At 44.4% G+C, this 21,176-nt stretch overlaps 1 protein-coding gene across 1 annotated transcript in view; it reads right to left on the reverse strand.

The window, feature by feature from the left end:
* The window catches only part of MAP3K15 (mitogen-activated protein kinase kinase kinase 15), a 109,377-nt gene that overhangs the window by 35,323 nt on the left and 52,878 nt on the right, over positions 1–21,176 (reverse strand). Inside the window, exons 6-12 of the mRNA XM_032592029.1 lie at positions 20,088–20,258; positions 15,781–15,893; positions 15,377–15,536; positions 12,357–12,507; positions 10,815–10,922; positions 3,132–3,181; positions 1,027–1,122 (exon numbers count right to left, since the gene is read on the reverse strand). Coding sequence (XP_032447920.1) covers positions 1,027–1,122; positions 3,132–3,181; positions 10,815–10,922; positions 12,357–12,507; positions 15,377–15,536; positions 15,781–15,893; positions 20,088–20,258 — 849 coding nt within the window. The remainder of the gene's footprint in view (positions 1–1,026; positions 1,123–3,131; positions 3,182–10,814; positions 10,923–12,356; positions 12,508–15,376; positions 15,537–15,780; positions 15,894–20,087; positions 20,259–21,176) is intronic.

Here is a 21,176-nt window from a genome sequence, read left to right on the forward strand (position 1 = left end):
CAATCAGATTCTACCTACTGCCCACTAGGATGGCTATAATCAACAGGACAGACAATAACAAGTGTAGCAAGGATGTGGAGAAACTAGAACTTTCGTACACTGCTGATGACAATGTCAAGTGGGAAAACAGTCTGGCAGTTCCTCAAAGGTTAAAGAGAGAGTTACCTAAGACCCAGTAAGTTAGCTCGAAGAGAAATGAAAACACAGGTCCATGCAAAAACTTGCACGTTAAGGTTCACAGTAGGATTATTTATAATAGCCAACAAGAGGAAATAGCCCAAGTGCCTTTCAAATGAATAGTTAAATCAAATATATCCATACAATGGAACAATGATCAGCCACAAGAAGAATGAAGCACCCACACAAGCTACAACATAGATGAACCATGGGAATATAATAAGTAAAAAATGTGAGACACAAAAGACCACATATGATATGATTACATTTATATGAAATGTCAAGAAAAGGCAAATCCAGAGACAGAAAGTAGATTAGTTTTTGCACAAGGCTGGGGTTAGGGGGGTTAGGGCGAGGGAAAATGGGGAGTAAGTGTTAACGCACACCAGGTTTCTTTTGGGGGTCATGAAAATATTCTAAAATTAGAACGTGGTGATGGTGGCAAAACTGGGAATTTATTAAAAAAGACTGAATTGTACACTTTCAATGGGTACACTGCACGGTATGTGATTCTTCCCTCAATGAAACTGTAAAGGTAACTTTTTTAAAGTTAAAATTTCAGAAAAGGCAAATATTTTTCACAACAAAGATCCTTAAAACTGATTTGCCACATGGGGCACCTGGGTAGCTCAGTCAGTTAAGCATACAACTCTTGATTTTGGCTCAGGTCCTGATCTCAGAGTTGTGAGATCGGGCCCCACATTGGGCTCCCTGCTGGGCGTGCACCCTGTTTAAGGTTCTCTCTCTGCCTCTCTCTCTGCCCCTCCCCTACTCACACTTTCTCTCCCTTAAAAAAAAAAGTGAATTGCCATAATTAGTTTGCAAACACCTCAATCAGCTGTAACTTACCTACTACACTGGTCTTCAGTGGAGAAGTAGATTTGAAAGTCATCAGAATTATCATGGACATAAAGAAAACAACACCGTTCATCAAACTTTGATATGCTGTAAAATTGGAAAAACATAAGAATGCTTACCATATGTAAGTTATGATAACCCTTGTAAATTTTTCAGCAAAATCTAGTAATAGATTTTCTTCCATTTTGCAAATTTGAAAGATTCATTAATGTTTTAACAGATACCCCCCAAATTTGACTTCTGTTTCTCTATGAAAATTTTACTAGCAGGGACATTGGTCTTGCCTATGTTTGTATTCTCGAGAACTTACCATATATGCAGTGCTAAACAAAGCACAGAGCAGCAAGAAAGGGAAAGAAATATGATCTCTGTCCTCAAAAGTTTAGAATTTCACACAAAAGACAGGAAGTTTATTTGTGAGATAACGTATTATGGTACCAAAGGAATTACTAGACTTGAAAAGTATCAGGACAGAGTATTTGTGGCCACACAAGGGAGGCAGAAATAAACATGGCATCTTAGCTCAAGAAAGGCATTAAATGTATATAAATGGCCGGTAAGCTCATGAAAAGACGCTCACTATCATCAGTCATTAGGGAAATGCAAGGTCCGTTTCCATGTAAGGTTGGGATCTGACTCTACAGTGCCTGCCTTAGTCGATGTTCAGGTTTCCTGGACATACCCAGTGACAGAAAATCCCCATACTCCATCTGCTGATGGACTTAACTGCTAGAAAGTTCTATACCTACACTGGGCCAAAGCCTACACAATGGCCCTCATTTAGCCAGGTGGCACTATGGAAAAGCCCAAATTCTCTTCAAACGATGCCACTGTATCTTGCCCTAAGTTATCTCTTCCTGAGATCCCCAGCTTCTTTAGCCATTCTTCCTGTGTTCAGGGATTATGTGACAAATAATGAGTTGAAACAGCAATAGTACAGGGAGATTAAAAAAAATTAAAACTAGGTTATACATAAATTTTGAAAACCAATTTGTAAAGGAACTACCACGGTTAGTTGGGTAGCACTGGGAATGTGCAACACATGTTCTTTGTGTCACCTTGGTTCCAGGTTCTGATTCTCACCCCAGGCCCTTCGCACATCCTTGTTGATGAGTGAATGGCAGCAAGAGATAGATCCATGAGAAGGCACAAACAAAAGGTTCTTAAGTACATGTTCTTATACCACTTAGTTTCTGGAGTAATAAGATTTTCAAAATGTTCAACACTTTTTGAATTTTATTTTTGGAGCAGCATTGCTCAAATTCACTACCCTGTTCTTAAATTATTTCCCCTCCCTTTAAAGTGACAAAAACATTCTAATTTAAACAGTGATATGTCTAGAATAGGATCGTACCATGTCTAGAGGTAACAGGGGATTCATTCAGTGGCCTGTGGTCTTACAATCAGAGAAAGGACATACAGTTATAATCTGAGCCCTTAATTTAATGGAAACTATGAAGAAACAGAGTGTTAGAGTGACCTTGTCAAGGTCAAACAGTGAAAGAGGCATTAGAACTCACATCTGCTTCAGAGCCGCTCCTACCCTTGGTCGTGCTGGGAGAGTGAGGCTCAGAGTGCAGCCACAAGGGTCACCAAATGGTCACCACCCCTGGTCCAAAGAGCAAGCACCGTACCTCTCCTTGGACTACACCACCTCTCCCCCAGCTAATAACAATTCCCTTGGCTCCGTTACTCTGCTCAGGAGACCCCAACCAAGTGTCATTACCAAGTAACTCCTTCTTGGTAGAAGTACAGATCTCTAGGTTTCTGGGTTTTCCTGAGCACTTGAACATCAACGGCTTAAACAAGAAACACTTTCTCTTTCTAGAGATACAACTTCATTTTTAAAGAAAAGTTTGAGACAAGAGAGTTTTAGTCTATGGATACCACAAAAAGCTATTGTGTTACAACAAGCCAAGAAGCCCTGACTAGCAGCACATGAGCAAGGGTTACAAAAGAGCTCATAGTCTATTTCGGATTGTTAAAAATGAAAATATCACATATTATAAATAAGTGGAAACGTTAAAGTAATAAAACACTGTCATTATCACCTGTATTAAAACAATAATTCCATTTTTCCTTATGTTCGTTCTTACCTTATTCCCCTAATGGAAGAAGCTGTAAAGTTCCATTCATGAATTTGTTTCTGTAGGTTTTAAAGACAAAAGTCAGTAGAGCTTGATTTTTTTTCCACGCAAAAAAATTTTGGGGGGTTTCATTCTCAGGTCACTTTTGCTATTTTACTTTCAATAGAGATTTATAAGTTAGAGCAATATATTTTATATAACTTGGAAGACCTGAAACACTTTCTAAAAATTTAGGTATCCTAAAAATTCATTTGTATCTTTAATCCAGTTTACAGCAAATGATCTAAATTTGAAAGAGTATAAGCACAGAGTAAACACACACTGAATGGACTTTCATCTTCTGTCGACATACCAGGAAAACTTGAAAATGAGTTTGGGAACAGCCCACCTAAGTTGAGTGACCTGTGAAAATGTTTGCAGAAGCAAGACTATGGCAGACTCCAGTCAGTGTTCTCCAATCTTTCTTTCTGTCCCTGGGCACACAGCTGGAATGCATTTCCCAGCCACCCCTGCAGCTAGGTGGGGCCACAGGATGAGGTTCTGACCAACGGGGTCTAAGGAGGAATGATGTGCTCCACCTGTGGGCCGGGCTCATCAAAACCTCCCCAGCCACCCTCTATTCCGCTACAGGGAACGGAGACTCTGCCAACCTGGATGTGACACAAAGCACAGATAAAGCACAAATATTTGGGGGCTATTGGATTTCAGTCTGTACGCGACAGATTTTTTAAAATAACTGTTCCCTCCCTCCACTGCCATTCCACGCACGTCATAGACTTTGCACAAAGCTAAGCCTCAAAAGAAATATCTGAAATCCTTTTCAGAAGAGCCAAAGGCTACAATACCGATACATCACAACAATGGACAATCATTTAAAATAAGAAAATACATTTGGTTGGCCTGAACAATGTCATAAGTGACCAGCTCAGCCCCCAAGAGAAGTGTCAGAGCCCAATGACTGAGCATATGGCTTAGGAGAATAGCCATGAGCAGTGGGGTGACAAGTTACCTGCCATCCTGGAGGAACGACAACAGGAACAATGGGAAATATGGCCCTCAATGGGAGAAGATCCATTCAGAGGTGTTGATTAAGCACCTACTATGTGCTGGGTAAGTACTGTGGACATAACAGAAAACAAAACTCCTGCCCTCATGGAGCTTCCATTCAAGTGAGGAGAGAGGAAAAATAAATTAAGTAGTAACTTAATAGGACAGAGGACGAAAAGCACCACAATGCCAAATAGAACCAGGAAGGACATCGAGGTGGGGCAGGAGTCATGATGTTAAACTGGACGTTCCGTGAAGGCATCTCTGATGACGTTTGAGCAGTAGGCTAAAGCAGGTGAAGGCCTGAACCATGTGGATATCTGGGGGGGAAAGAACAGTCCCAGGCAGCGGGCACAGCAAGTGCAAAGGTCCTGAGGCAGCAGTGTCCTGGCATGTTTGGGGACCAGCCAAGAGGGGAGCATGCCTGGAGCGAGTGACTGAGGGGAGTGGGTGAGGAGGCTGGAGAGCTCACGACGAAGATCATGCAGGGCCTAGGAGACCATCATCAGGACCTCAGTTTCTACTCTATAGAAGACGGGAACCAGTGAGGGCTGTGAAAGATGAAAGCATATGCTAATATGAAAGCCAGCACACTGGACCCAACCATGTAGAAAGACTGAGCATATTTCAGAGTTCTATTCAAAGTCACTGAAAGAAGGCAGTGGTGGAGAGCAGGAGCCTACCTTCGGATTAGGGTACAGAAACAGGAACCAGGACAGATTCAAGACAGCCTTGGGCCACCTACCTATACCTTCAAGAGGCTGCATGTGCATAAAAAGCTCAGCCACAGGGGCACCTGGGTGGCTCAGTTGGTTGAGCGTCTGACTTCAGCTCCGGTCGTCATTAACAGTTTGTGAGTTCAAGCCCCCCATCAGGCTCACTGCTGTCATCGCACAGCCTGTTTCAGATCCTCTGTCCCCCTCTCCCTCTGCCCTTCCCCCGGTGGTGCGCTCTATCGCAGGCATTAAAAAAAAACATCAACAAACCTCAGCCACAGGAGTTTTTGAAGTATTCCCAGATGGTAGGTTTACTGTGAGGTAGCTTTATGGAGCTTCTTGATTGGGGAGGAAGATTTGCTGGCTAAGAAGTAAACAACACACACTCCTCTTTCCCTTTCTATCATAACCAATGGGCATTTGAGGTACCGGCTTTGTAGATACTATGGATATGAAACATACAAGTCCTGCATGGGCTTGCAGAGCACTTGGGGAGACATTCTCAAAAACCGATCAATAAGCAACAGGAAATACTGTGTACACGATACAGGCAAGAAGGTAGCCTACAGTGAGTGAAAGGGGCGGGAGGGTGGTTAGAGACACCTCGGCAAAGTTGGAACTTGGGTCACTGGAAGAAGAAATTACACGGAATAAGGATGACGGAAGTGCACATGTGAGCCCCTGTGGGCCAGCTCAGGGGACAATGAGAGGGCGGGATTATACAGGGGGTTTGACACTCAGTACGAGAGTGTGAGTTTTAATCTGGAAAGCCATGGGATCCAGTAATGGTTTGGGCCAGTACAAGTGTTTTAAAATTATTATGAAAGTTCTGAATTGAAATACACCATACATTCACAAAAGGGCACAGTGATTGTCACAGTCCATTTCCACAAAATGAATACTTGTTGTAACCAGCATTTAAATCAAGAGACATGGGGCACTGGGTTGCTCAGTCGGTCGAGCATCTGACTCTTGATTTCACCTCAGGTCATGATCCCAGGATCGTGGGATCGCTCCCACTGTTGGACTCCACGGTGAGCGTGAAGCCTGCTTAGGATTCTCTCTTACCACCCCCCCACCCCTCTGTTCCTCTGTGTGTGCTCCTCTCCTGCACACACACACACTCTCTCATGCTCTAAAAATCAATCAAGAGACAACATGAGCAGCAGCCCAGAAACTTCCCTCATAACCCCCCCATCTCTAGTCATCCGAGAGTAGAAACGGCAACTTCTGCCTGTTCTGGAATATTATGTGAATGAAATTGTGAAGCCTGTACTCTCTTGGATGTGCAAGTGGGGTTTTTCATGAAGCATCTGGTAGTGGAAGTCAGGGTGGCTGCGCAGGGTCTGACCCAGTGGCCTGGTGGGTCACCTGGCACGGACTACCGTCTCCATCATGAACGCAGGGGCAGTTTTCCTCCCATCCCGAGCCTCCCGTTTCAGCAGCGTCCTCATCCTTTTGGAAAGGGGATATTTTCCCTCTGAATCATGAGGAAATGGACTCAAGACTACAGCTTTCCATGTCGGGGTCAGAAGCTCCCAGGAAGAGTTTCCTGGGAGCAAGAGCCAGGGTGGGCTATGGAGAAACGGGCCAGGAAGCCAGAAGTGGGGACAGGCCTCCAGGGTTCCCCCCACCCCGGGCGCCTCAGCACCTGCCCTCCTACTCCCAGAATGCAGACCTCTGAGGGAGGAATCTTGGGCATCTGGGACAATTCTGTAGACTCTGGACGTGTCTGTCCTGTGGCTCTCTTACATAAGCATAAAAGGTGGCGAGGACGACGACAGAGCTTTCCCCAACAAGCAGCCCTACCCGCGTGGTCAGCGCTGGTGGCTACTATGTGCCCGGTGGTGACTCTGGGGCATGAGAGTTGCTGAGGGGGCAATGCTGCATTTGTCCCCACGCCGGGTAGCCTACTTTTGCACTGTTGCACTGGGTGCCACTGGTGCCGGTCTAGGAAGGCCAACCGTGCACACCTCCTCCCAACCCCACGTTTGCAGACCCACCAGACGTGGCTTGAAACTGGCCACGGTGGGAGTAGTTACACCGCAGAAACCGCCAAACGCCACGGGTCAGCCCTCTGCTCCCATGCCCCCTGGAGAGCCGGCTGTTAAACATTTACCAGCAGAAGTTTCTGAATCCTTGGCTAGCAAACCAGAACTGAATTTCTCTGACAGCAGTGTGGTCCGCCAGTACGCGACAGAACACCGTGCACGTGCGTGATCTCTCCCTGCTGGGCACAGCCCACCGGGAGAAGACGCAACGCCGTGGAGAAATGTCGCCCTCACTCCAGGCGAATCTGCTGGCTTTTACAGCCTGCAGAATTTCAAAAATGCAAATGCAGGCAAAAGCAAAAGCTTCCTCTCAAAGAAAAAAAGGCAATTTATATTTCCCTCAGACGTTTGTTCTGACAACTACAAGCACTTGTGCAAAACATTTCATCAGTCAGGGAAAACTAGCATTTGCTGCTTATATAGTTCTTTTCCATTTCTTATTACAGACTATATACAAAGTAAAACATTTACAACTAGGGAGACAGTATATGTACCCATGGAAATTTCCGTTAAGGGCCAGCAACCATTAGAGGATTCAAATAAAATGGGCAAAGTGTGCAGAATTCCAGGAGACCAAAAACATTTGGCTCTAAAAGTCTGAGGAGTCACTTGAATAACATTGGTTTTTTACTCCAAGTACTTGTCAAAATAGGAGGTGTTTTGTGCGTACATCAATGGAATACTGAGGTCACAGACCAGAATTTTGAAAACCCTCTCGTATCAGAGTGGCATCAATGACACAACGCAAACAAGCAAGGTCTGTCTCTAGTACAAGAACTCCAACATCAGAAGCGGGGTGCTTCCTGGGGGTGGGTACTGGAGGGGGGCACAGAGGGGGCGGGGCGTAAGCCAGGCTTTGGGGGTAGTGGGGTCTGATGTTCTCTTCCTTGGCCACGCTGGTTACTCAGGTGTGTTCACTTGGCAAAAATCCATCAAACTGTACATTTATGACTGATGTGCTTTTCAGTGTCTATGACACTTCCATAAAAGGTTAAAAACAACCAAAGAGGCAAATTTAACAGAACATCTCCATTCTTCAAAGGAGCTCTAGCTGTTTGAACACCATGTGTATATTTTATTTTGGCCTTTTCTTTTGCAGTATTTAAACTAACACACACAGTGGAGCAAACCAAAGAAACCAACAACCCCAAGCACATCAGAGCAGCTCATGTCCCCTAATGGCTGCTGACTCTGATGAACGAGGTCGCTACACTGTTAAATCTTAGAAAAGTTACTGGCTTACACTTGTGCTGTGGACCGAATGTTTGTGCCTCCACAAATCAGCTGTCGAAACCCCAATGTGAAGGCACTGGGAGGTGGGACCTAGGGGAGGCAATCAGGTCATGAGGGTGGAGCCCTCGTGATGGGATTAGTGCTCTTATTAAAGGAGACACAAGGAAGACACTTCTTCACCATGTGAGGACACACCAAGAAGAGGGCCTTCACCAGAACCCGACCATGCGGGCACCCTGTCCTCATACTCCCAGCCCTCAGAACTATGAGAAATATTCTTTAAGCCCTTAGCCTACGGTGTTCTGTTATAGCCGCTCAAGGGTACTAAGGCAACTTGAGATTTCGTGTCCCTTTTTTTTTTTTTTTAAACATCTTTACTGAGGTATAATAGACAAAGAAGTGCACATATTTAATGCACATAATTTGATGAGTTTGGACATATTCAAATTCTTTTTTTTTTTTTTCAACGTTTATTTATTTTTGGGACAGAGAGAGACAGAGCATGAACGGGGGAGGGGCAGAGAGAGAGGGAGACACAGAATCGGAAACAGGCTCCAGGCTCTGAGCCATCAGCCCAGAGCCTGACGCGGGGCTCGAACTCACGGACCGCAAGATCGTGACCTGGCTGAAGTCGGAAGCTTAACCGACTGCGCCACCCAGGCGCCCCTGGACATATTCAAACACCATAATCAAGGTAATATCCATGTCTAACACCTCCCGAAGTGTCCTTGTGTCCCTTGGTTTTAGTTTCGTGTGTGTGTGTGTGGGGGGGTGGCGGATAAGGACACATGAGAATTACTCTCTTAAACCGTGAAGCACGCACAGTGCTGGATTGTTCACTCCGGGCGCCACAGCGTACAGCACACATCCGCAACTTCTGCATCCAGAAGGCGGACTTCATACCAGCCGAACGATGGGGAGGTGCCGTGTCGTGACTATTTCTGATAAGGAATTTCTTACACGATTTTGAGCCTCCGCTTATTCTCCCATGTTGCATTTCATTGTTGAGGATACTGTTTACTTTTACCTGATGAAGACCTAATTGCTCACGCTCTTATTTCCAAGAGAAAAATCCCTCTTTGCCTAGTTAATGGCAGAAGTCCCCCCACGCTCCATGAGAACATATACATAGTGAACAGACCCACATAATGAATGCACTTGTCAAAGGTGCTGGATCTTTTCATGACTAAAAATATTTCATTCAAGAAAAGAGCTGAAGAAGTACTTTAGACACACAGAGACAAAAATATAGCTACTACCACAAACCATCAGGCCTGGCCCAGCATTTCTGTGATCTCTTTAGCGGGCAATTAAAATGTTCCCTCTCCTATATCCTTGGTGTGAATATAAATTGAAATGGGACAAATATGCCAGTAGCTCTCAAATTTTAAATATATGTGGTCTTTAAAACCAGCAAGTCCATTTCTGGGAATCTCTGCTCCTGAAACAATCTATAGGAGTGTGCAAGGTGACACCGCCAGGACGTACACCGACGCATCCATCATCAGCTAGAGTGCACAGGTGAGGCTGAAAGGTGCACTGCAGGAGACTGGGACCATAATTTACAGTTCAAGCATACTCAGAAATGGACCACCATGATACAGGAATATGGGGAATATTCCAACCAAAAACATCAGGGGGATCATTGTGTGCTATATGGAAATAATGTCTAAGATGTGAGAATCAGGGGCGCCTGGGTGGCTCAGTGGGTTAAGCGTCTGACTTCGGCTCAGGTCATGATCTCACGGCTCGTGAGTTCGAGCCCCGTGTCGGGCTCTGTGCTGACAGCTCAGAGCCTGGAGCCTGCTTCATGTTCTATGTCTCCCTCTCACTCTGCCCCTCCCCTGCTCGTGCTCTCTCTCTCAAAAATAAATAAACATTAAGATGTATGAATCAGTTAAAAAAGAGTAAGATGCAAAATAATAAATATATACTGTATGATCTCACTTTAACAAAAATACTCTCTCTATGTATATATACACACACGCACGCACAAACATATATATAAAATGTACGCATGTATAGGGGGACCTAGGTGGCTCAGTTGGCTAAGTGTCTGACTTCGGCTCATGTCATGATCTGACAGCTCGTGAGTTCGAGCCCCACATAGGGCTTTCTCCTGTCAGCGCAGAGCCCGCTTCAGTTCCTGTCTCCCTCTCTCTCTGCCCCTCCCCAGCTTGTGTTTTGTTTCAAAAATAAAACATCAAAAAAATTAAAATAATAAATATATGCACGTATACACACTCTTACACACACATAAGGCAGTGCAGAGAATGGTACGGATGAATATCCACCAAGTCAGTGGGGATGGGAATAAGGACAGGGTCTGGGGGATTTGGAGGGACTTTCCCACTACTCCTTATCCACTTCCTCAGGGTGTAACTTCTTTTTTCCACACTGTATTCATTTGCATAAACATACACAAAGTCATACCCACACATGTGTACACAAAGAAACATCAAATGGAAAAACCAGCATCCTCTCTCCCATCTGTGATTATACCCTCTTGCACTCACAGATCTTACCAGTCAGGCACGGGTACCTATTCTTTCAAGTACTGCAACACAGACCCTCCTACTTGAATACCAAATTTCTGATTCAATAGCACAGAAGCGAGAGACAGCTATGGAAGATTTTTTTCTTACCATTTCTGTGGGTGAGACATGCCACAGGAAAACCGTCTTCTCCTCAGCGTCACTGTTTATAGAAACATATGAAGGCTGGTAGACTTTGGTTGGTTCTATCACCAGCACCTGAAAGGACAGATTTCTGTGATGCACAGGAATATCCCAGACAGGTCACTCTGCCCAGTGAGCAAGTGGGAAGTGCTGTACTCCACAAATACTCGAGGACCTACTGTGTGCCAATACTACTCTAGGGCCCAGGGATACCGCAATCTTGACAGTAGTCCCTTCCCCACGGCGGGGGAGGAGTCTATGCTCTAATGGGGCACACAAGAAACAAACATATAGGGGCATGGAATACGGTCACCTATACGGCTGTGAAGCAAACATGACAGAATAAAGGTGGGGCGAGCACTTTAGATGGGGTGGCCAAGAAAGGCCTGCCCAACAAGGTGGCAGAGAAGAAAGAGGGAGGCTACAGTTTTTGAGAGAAATGAAGCAAACTGGATGATCTGTGAGGTGTCCAAGTCTATGAAACATCCAAGGGAATGAAGAGTGAGGTGACATTCCATGAGTAATGTTTTATTGCTGGGGGAGAGGGAGAGGAAGGAGATGGGGAGAAAGGAGACAGGGAGAGGGAGGGGGAGGGGGGAGAGAGAATGAATGGCTTTCCAAAGCAAATACAGCAACCTAATTAAGAGTGTTAAATCTAGGTAGAGATTACACAAGTGTCTGTTATTTTTTTGTCCCTTTCAATAGGTTGGAAATATTTCATAATTAAAAGAAGATTTTAAAACTTAGTACCCAAGAACAAAATCATTATCATAATCATTTCAAACAACTTAATCTCTATTAGCAGTTTAATGAAATTCCTGAACACAGCATGTTCACAAAATCTCATGGCATAAATACAAAATACAATTATGTCAAGTTCAATGTCTAGGATGCTTACGTATCTTACTTACGACTCCTTACAACATGGTCATAAAATTGAAACAAAAACTTAATGAAAAGCTAATAGCCATTTTGCTTTGTAATAACATTTTAAAAATTAATTAGTGGTATTGGAGGCAAACCAAAGCTCAATGGGAAACAGCGTCAAATTCCAAAATTTTACTATTAGTCTTGCACTGATTTAGAACAGGGTATCTCCACCTTGGTATTGCTGACATTTGGGGCCAGACGATTTTATGTAGGGGGAGGGGCTATCCTATGCACTGTGGGATGTCTGGTGGCACCCCTGGCCCTCGCCAGGTGCCTGCCACTCGCTAGGTGCCAGTAGCAATACCTGCTTCGCAGCTGTGACAACCAAAAATGTCTCCAGATATGGCCAGATGTCCCCCGGGAGACAAAATGATTCTGTCAAGAACCACTATGTTAGAGGGCAGAGCCAACTTGTTCTAGTGAGCTGATCTATCCCTGGCTGATTCTACCAAAGAATGATGGGTATCTTCACATTTTCAACAACTCTAAGGTTTTCTCCCTTTCAGAGTATTCAATAATTAGCACCAATCCCCAGTTTCTTTGGCTCTATCTGAAAGAAATGGATTTAGCATGACTTACTGGAAATCTGAGTCCATTAGCAACTTCATTTGTTGCCTCAAATATTATATCTAGCCAGAAGTTAAGCCGTTCTTGCCTGGGTGAATGTTCAATAATGGGTTTCCTGAAGCGCTGAATTAATAACAAGTTCTGAACTAATGATCGGAGGTACCTGGAAAAATCACAAGCACCAATAAATTAGATCCTTCAAGAAATGGAATTCAATTCTACTCCCTTTAAAAGAGGTTCCCCAAAAGCTTAATTTAGTTAAATTCACAGTGTGTAGTGAGTGCTTCTTCATCATTTGGCAGCCACACACTTAATCAAAAGAAGCCCGAACACCGGGCAAAATAAGTTGGTCCAACAAAATCATACATTATGGCTTTTCACCAACATTGGGCTAATGGTATTCCAAGTGTAGACACCGGCAGACATTTTCTAACAACTACCTTAATAACAATGTAGTTTGAAATTCAAAGCAATTACAAAATGACAAAATTTCAAACTCACAGTCTTTTTTAAATCAACCTTTCTATTTTCAGGTAATTGTAGATTTACGTATACTTGTAAGAAATAATACAGAGATCCCATGTAACCTTGGGCCTGGTTTATACCAAGGATGACAGCTTATAAAATTCTAGAACAACATCACAAGCAGAATACCAACACGGACACAGTTAAGATAGAAAACATTTTCACAGTCACAAGGGTCATGCTTCCCTTCTATAGACATGCCATTTTCCTCCCATCCCTCTCTTCTCCTCCTTGACCCCAGACAATCACAAATGTGAAACTCATCGAATTTTTTTTATTAGATCTGACCAGGTAGGTTTTGAAGTTACGAGGTCTTCAATCTCCCCACTTCTTTACTGTCTTCAGGCCAACTGAAGTTTCTGAAACATAGCTGTTGGGCAGTGGTGGTCACATCACCACTGGTAGTGAATGGGGATGGAGCACTGAAGGACTGAAAGCACTGGACTACTAGGTTGCTCTTTGAGGATAAAGTCTGGGGCTGCTCCGGGAAGGCACACGGCTAGACTCTGACTGACTTGCTTGGGTACCATGCAGTGAAGGGTTAATTCAGTAGGCCTGGGTCCTCCAAACTCTACACATTCCAAGGAAGGTCTGGCTCTTGACTGGCTTCTGGGACATTGCCTCTAAGCCCTTGGGACATCCAGCCTGATAAGAGTGTTTTTGCTTACCTGGGGCCTTGGGCCATGCTGTATCAGTGCCATATCTACAGAGGCTGGGGACTCAGTGACTAAGGTCAACTACATGGGTGCTCCATGCTTACACGACTGAACCCCCATAAGACCCTGAACACCGAGACTTGGTGAGCTTCCCTGGTTGTCAATACTTTGTACATGTTGCCATACATTGTTGCTAGAAGAAGTAAGCACTGTCCATGTTACTCTGCTGGGTGAGGACAACTAGAAGCTTGTACCTACTCTCTCCTGGACTCTGTCCTACGTGCCTTTTGCCTTTGCTGATTTCAATCTGTGTAATTTTATTGTAATAAACCTTAGCCATGAGTACGACAGCCTTCCTGAGTTCTGTGAGTCTTTCTAGCGAATCATGAAGCTCAGGGTGGTCTCGGACCTACAATATCAGGTCCCAACGCTGTAAGTCAGTGTAGGTACTAATGTAATTAGAACGTATTCAAGGCTTGGCTGTCGCCTCCCTGGAGTCGGCTCTGTCTAGCTCAGGTGCAGCAATGCACTTTAAAAGTAGAATTCTGGCAACAGCAACCACTCCAGGAAGGCTGGAGACTCTGCCTGAATCCCTATTGGCTCAGCCTCAGAAAAATTTCAACAGGCTGATATAGTTTGGGGATCAAATTTAGGTCCTTCAGATTGGGAAGAAAAAAGGTCCAACTAAAAATAACTGAAGAGATTCCGACCCCTGGGAGTCCAGATTGGCCCAGTGAACTGGGAAATAACGGGACAGATGAACACGGGTCATTAAAAGTAAAAAATTATAAATGATGCGTGTAATCCAAATGCATTTTAGACAAATCAGAAAAATAGAGATAAGGAAAAAAGATTAAAAGCTTATTAGGCTACCTCCTTGAGATCACCACTGTTGATATTTCAGGGAAAATCCATCATACATTTATTAATTACACAAATATCTAACAAGCATCTATTTTGAGACCACAGGAGTCAATGACATAGTGACAATTCTAATGGAGCTTCATGTCTATTGGCAAATCAGCTATTGCCCACCTCTCACAGACCTTGCTCTGAGTCACATACCAAACCCAGATTAATTAAAAGACGACACAGAACAGTGGTTCTCAAAGTGTGGTTCCCCAGAGCAGCAGCATCAGATTGTCATTTGTAAATACAAATCCTCAGGCCCCACCCTAGACCTTTGGAACCAGACAGCCTAAGGGCGGGCCCAGCTATCTGTGTTGTAATCAACACAGCTGATTCTGATACCTGCCGAAGTTTGAGAACCACTGAGAGAGGAAAATATACCCTGCAATGGGCTTTTCTTATCCTAGGATAAACCATGAACGCAAGTCCATGCCTCCCAGTGTTCTTTCTTGCCATTTTCATGGCGACATGATGGGCTAAGCTAGGGCCACTGCTCTGACTCCATTTTCTTGACCATATCTCGGTGTTTAGTTCCAGTTTTCATGCGTGATTCACATCACTTTGTGGGTGTGCTTTTAGCTTTACTACCTGCTTTCTCACAAATACGTACTAGTGCTGAGGAAGGTTTTGTTCTTGAGGACCGAGATGACGACCTGAAGAAAGTACTAAGATTGAGAGCATCCTTTTGGAGACAGAGCGCGTAGGGACGTATTCTATGCATGTACGTGCCCATCTGTCTGTCGTTCCCTTCTGTCACATAAAACCAAGTGAGCCTTCAGAGCTGTTCTTCGTGCCCTAACTTTGCTTTAATGAAGAAGTCAGAAGGAGAAACACGGCAATCGTTATTGTCTTTTGCATTTATCCCTCTCCTCTCTGGAGAAAACCCTTCAGAACGAGATCAGATATTGAGAGAAGTGAAGGCCACACACAGACATGACTCACCAGACTGGAGGTTTCAGTTTGAACAACCTCTCTGCCGCCTGGACAGCCTTCCCGACATCATTGGCCAACATGCTGACGTTGAAGAACTGACCCACATCCCAGTAATTGTTCATTTTCTCCAAGCTCCCTTTTCTTCCCAATAAACTGTTTAGCCGGACACCTTAAGAAAGTGAGTTTTACATGAAGTTATGAAAAATATTTCTAGTTTCTATCACATTATGCAAGCCTTTAGACAGAGGAAAAAGTACCCACTTTATGTTGGCTACCATCTCAGGCAGGCTATCAGAGAGTAACTGTTCCTTTTGAAACAAAATGCTAGTTATTTGAACGAAATGCTAGTAACTTTTAATGCTGAATTTGTGTTACCAAAGCACATCAACATCTGCTATCAAAAATAACTTTACCTATTTTCCTTAGTTCCATGGAAGTTTCAAATTGCTGTCCCGCAACCATCAGCAAAATTGCCAGGTTAATTCCTGAATAGAGAGATGACTGGAGCGCAAATCCTCTGCGATACCTGCCAGTACAGAACCGCCCGACTCTTATTATGGTAGAAGCAAAAAATTATAAATAATGGCACAAGCCCACCTTCTCATGAACTTTTTTTTTTGACCAACTAATTGGTTGTTTTCCAGATCCCCTCCCTCTTTACAAACAGCTACATCCAAGCACTCAAACAGCTTCTTGAAAATGTCATAATATTAACACTAAGGAGTTAAAAATTTTTCATCAGTTTTATACTTTTTGATGAAAAAACCATGATCACTGTATAAAATAAGGAAATTATTTTAAAGTGCACAGAAGAAATTTAAAACCTTTTTATAACCCTATCCCCCAAAGTAGACCACAATTTGATGTCCAAATCACACTTTAAAAGTTAGACTCCATTTGTACATTGAGCATTCTTTATTAGGCGAAAATTCCATCAATTGTAGGCAATTACTCTGCAGGGTGTTTGTTTGCTTCTATCACAAAATGGAGTCATTTTTTTTTTCACGTACGAAGCAGTACCGGCAGGATCCTGGCCCCCAGATTGCTCCGAGAGTAGTGGCACAGCGTGACAGAAGAGCAGGGATCTGTCACCCTGGGGTAAAGAACAACATGCAAAATAGAGAGTACCATTTTTACACCTGAAGTTTAAAGAGTGCCATTTTAATTCTCTTATTCTTTTTTTCTCTACATAAAAAGCTTCTTTCCCTTCCATGAGCGAGTAGAAATATCATGGTTGGGAACAAAGAATTTGATCCACGAAGTAACAACACTAAAATGTTGTTAAGCAGCACAGTTCATACCAAAGACTTGTAAACCAGGAAGAATTTGATCACTCGTGTGACAACAAGAGAGTTAAACACCAACAAAATACTAATTGTGGAAGGGACAACCTATCATTTAAAGTCGATTACAATTCAGTTTTATGAACTTTGGGGCTAATAACACAAGTATGCTCTGATGAACCAGAGGACACTAAGGAAGTCATTCCAACCCTACCCAATAAAATTCCAATAAAATTGAAAAACCTTCCCCCTCCTTCATTATGTCCTATGGTATTTGATTTTTTTTCCACTTTTACTATCAAAAGCTATCTATGAAGAGTGCAGGGAGGGTGACTTCTCTATGCCTCTTACCCATAAATCAAACAGGCCCAGCTTAGGGGCAGAGAAGACTTGAACTGGGAATCAGGACTGCAGTCCCAGGTTTGCCTCTTACCAGCCCCCTGCCTCCCTGTGCCCATGTTCCACATTAGCACCTGAGGCCCTGGGTAAGATAACCCCAAGGTCTCACCATATCAGAGACTAAGCTTCATTTGTTCCTATAACCACTGCCTTATGAAGTGGATGGAGAAGGGCTCCTAGGACTTTGGTGAAGGAGCCACAGGCAGTCATTTCCTTACCTGAGGGCTGAATTCTTGGCCACTGTGATGGGAACACAGCTTCCTGTTTCGGCTCTACCCAATATTAATTGCTCCTTAGCACCTTGAGCGACTCCTACCATACAGTACATCAGGTGCAATTACGAATAAAATAAGGTCCCTGCCCTCCAAGAAACTATACTATCGTAGAGGTAATAAGATCTACACACAGCTAGTGCAATTAGGGAAAACACAAACTTGAATGTGGTAAGTATCCTAAAACTACACAAATCCATGTCTACAGGGGCTCACAGAAGTGGGGCCACCCCTAGAAACTTGAGATATGGCACAAAGATGGAAAGATGTGCAATGACAGAGATTTGGAAAGGAAACCTCCAACAGAGAGAATGGCAGGAACAGAGATGAGAGTCTGCAAAACTCCTAAGAAACTTCAGTTTAGTGAGCCATGTATCAGGTAGTGGGCAATGGGGCTCAGGGTGGGTTGGAGAAAGTTTGCAGAGCACCTAGACTGGTATTCTAAGAAGTTTGAGTTTTTATTTAATAGGAAATGGAGAGCCATGGTGGGTCTTGGAGCTTTAGGAGGAGTAAGGCATAGTGGTTCAATCTACAAGGATAGACTTTAGAGACACCAAGCACAGAGCCTACTTGGAAAACTGTTAGAACACTCCTGGCAAGAAAGTAAAAAAAAGTGGCACTGACCACGGTGGTGGAGATGAGCAAAGACTGGCAGGGAGTGAGGCAAGATACAGAGAAGGGCTGCGATGGGGAACTGACCATATGGAGAGGTAAATGAGTGAACATTACCAGATGTTAAAAAAAAAAAAGTCTATGTGTAGGAGGCTGAAGAATGGTAGTGAGAAAGCAAGACGTTGGAAGCCATCCCTTGTGGAGAGGTGAGGATTTCAGCCTGGATACACTGCATCTTACATAGCGGCACCACCTCTGGGTGGGACAGATGGGCAAACGGGGGCTGACGTGGGGCCAAAGCTTAGGACGCAGGTTAGGCTGGAGATCGGCTAACGGTTCCATGGTGTGGGAGTGACTGGGATCACCCGGGAGGACAGTGGGTAGAGAGAAGAGGGGAGATGACACAGCCGGCAACGTGTATGGAAGCAGAACAAGGGAGGGGAGAGGGCAAGGGGAAGCAGTGAGAACTAGGAGTGGAGCGGCAAGAGCTCTCGCGACAGAAATGGGTGAGGTAAGCTGTTGGCTCCGCCTTGGAATTATGTCCAGGTTCTGACATCTCATTATCATCACCACCACCTGGGCTCAAGCCACCATCAGCCCTTCCCTGATTTACTGCAGCCGTCCCCTGTTCCCCACTTCCGCCCTTGCCCCTGTGGTAGATTATTTAATAGCCACAAATCCCTCCCATCCCAGGACACGTGTGCCTTTGTCACTTCTCCCATCCACAGCTGGAGTCTATTTGGGGTAACCATGTGATCTGCTTATGATGTGACCCAGGGTGTGCAGAACGGACCCTGCATGAGTTCCGGAGCCTAAGCCTCGCAGCTTCCACCTTCATTCTCTCAGAATGCCGCCCACCAAGCTGGTCTGCCAGGATGAGAACCACAAGCAGAGAATCAAGTGAACCACCAAGACCCAGCGCCAGTTGCCAAACGTGTGTGAGGCCATCTTGGACCTTCCACCCCTCCTGAGCCTCCAGCTGAGCTCATTTTTCCGAGTGAGACCAGCACTTTAGGAGTGGAACCAGCAGAGTGGCTGCCTGGCCAATCCACAGAATCAGGAAAAATTATAAATCGCTGTTTTAAGCCACTAACTTTTGGATTTGTTATGCAGCAAATGATAACTGATACACCCCCTGAAACGTATTCTTTGCAAAACAGTGAGAATGCGCTGGTAAAAAAGCACGTAGGATCTCGTCACGGCTCTGCTCAGAGTGCTCCGGTATTTTATCATCTCACTCACAATAAAAAGTTCTTCTCTCCCATTTCCTGCCACTCTCCCCTGGCTCGTGCCTCACTGGCCTTGATCACGTGGAGCAAACTTCCTCCTCCTGGTCTCTGCCTCTGCTGGCCCTTCCTCCCAGAACACTTTCTCCACAGTTCTCAGCAAGGCTCATCTCACCACCCTCACAACTTTACTCACCTTCACTGATGACCCTGCCTGAAACTGCAGGTGACTCCTCCCAAGCCTCCTCAGATTCCCTGATGAACTTGTCCCTAGAGCCCTCATCAACAGGTGACATCCTATTTTTCTGTCTTTCTCTGTCTGACTTCCCTTACCAGCAATGCAAAGTCCGTGAAGGCGGGAATTCGTGTCCATGTTTGCTGCTGTGTCTTTATCCCCACCATCTAGAAAAGTTTCTGGCATACAGTAAACCCTCAATAAACTTTTGTTAAATGAACAAAGAAAAGCAGGAAGGAAGGATAAAAGGAAGGGAGGAAGAAGGAAAGAAAAAAGGAAGGCAGGAAAGAAGGAAGGAAGAAGGCAGGCAGGCAGAACTGAGAAGATAATGCGCTAGTGGCGGTGGAACACAGTTCTGGATGAAGTAGCAGGGAAGGAGCAGCTGGGGAGGAGCCTGGTGAGCCTCCTTCTTGCCCCTGTAAATGAGAGAACTTGTGGGAATAATGTCACCAGTACAAAATGCAGTTTTTAATGGTCCCTTTCAGAAAAAGGAATCTGGAAAATTCCCAAACCACATGTATGACTTTTTGTTTCTCCCCACCGTCAGTAGGCAGGCGCGCGCGCGCGCGCACACACACACACACACACACACACACACACACACACACGGAAAAGAAAGACCTGGATCCTTAGCCTCTGCAGTTCTGTTCTTTGCAGAGATGCACACGTTACCGACTAGGATGGAAGGTTTACCACTCAATGGCGCGGTCTCGGCTGGTGCCATCTTTGCAGTCCGAATCCAAGAAGATGTCCTTGTAGATCCTCCCACACAGGCAGAACATGTCGGGGGCCGGGTGGTCACAACTCTGCAGAACCTGGAGCATGACCTGCAGAGCCTTCTCACGGTCACCCGCACTGTTTCTCCTGAAAGATTTGTATGGTAAGATCACTCATGTCTGAAGCAAGACATGGGAGCATATGTGCGCTCGTTCTGGCAAGGGCTGGTGTAGGGATGCTGTGCTTTAGCAGGAAACAAAAGCCAAATAAGAATTCACTTTTTCATGTTCAAATGTAACAAGTGCTTCAGACCCACACCAGTAAATCTCACGCTGTCACAGTTGCTACTTGGTCCCTTCTCTCACTGAGATCCAGACTGTGGATGACAGCAGATGCAGACTGATGTGTTTGGGAAGACACACAAAATAACATGGCAGCTTCTATAGCTGGATGGACAGCAAGGATTGTGGAAGCTACGCCTGAATCATGAGAATGACGTGGTTTGACAAAACCTTCTTTTGGAAAAGTGGCAGGGCCTCCCAGTTCAGAAAGCCAAGAGAAATTTAGAAATGTGTTTTGGCATTTCTCGACCTTGCCATCCTCAAACAGGAAAAGACCCCAGCAATTCCTGTTTTCCTGTCCACTGGAAAAGAAAATTTAGAAAATTGTTTCTATATTCACAAATCACAGTCTTCTCTCTTATTAACTTATATGGTAAAAATTTCATTTCATACAAAGGTAATGGATTCCTTCGATCATTGTTAAAATAATCTTTGCCACAAAATAACCCGAGTTTGTGGTTGTGAAATATTAAGGGCTCCTGTGAAGGTTTGGAAGCAAATGCCCATCAGTTGCAGAGCCTGATTAAATCAACTCTGGCTAATGATGTTCGTATTCATATTATAATACATTAAACATTTGTATAAACAATTACTATGTAATACTGCTATGGAGTGATCCCTAGAATTTAGTGTTAAGACCAGAAAACAAGGCACTGAATACTGTGCACACAGTGCTACCTTTTTATTTAGGCAAAGCAGAGATGTGAATATTTACCTGCTTTTA

Source organism: Lynx canadensis, chromosome X (genome assembly GCF_007474595.2).
Source record: "Lynx canadensis isolate LIC74 chromosome X, mLynCan4.pri.v2, whole genome shotgun sequence".
Classification (NCBI taxonomy): Eukaryota; Metazoa; Chordata; class Mammalia; order Carnivora; family Felidae; genus Lynx; species Lynx canadensis.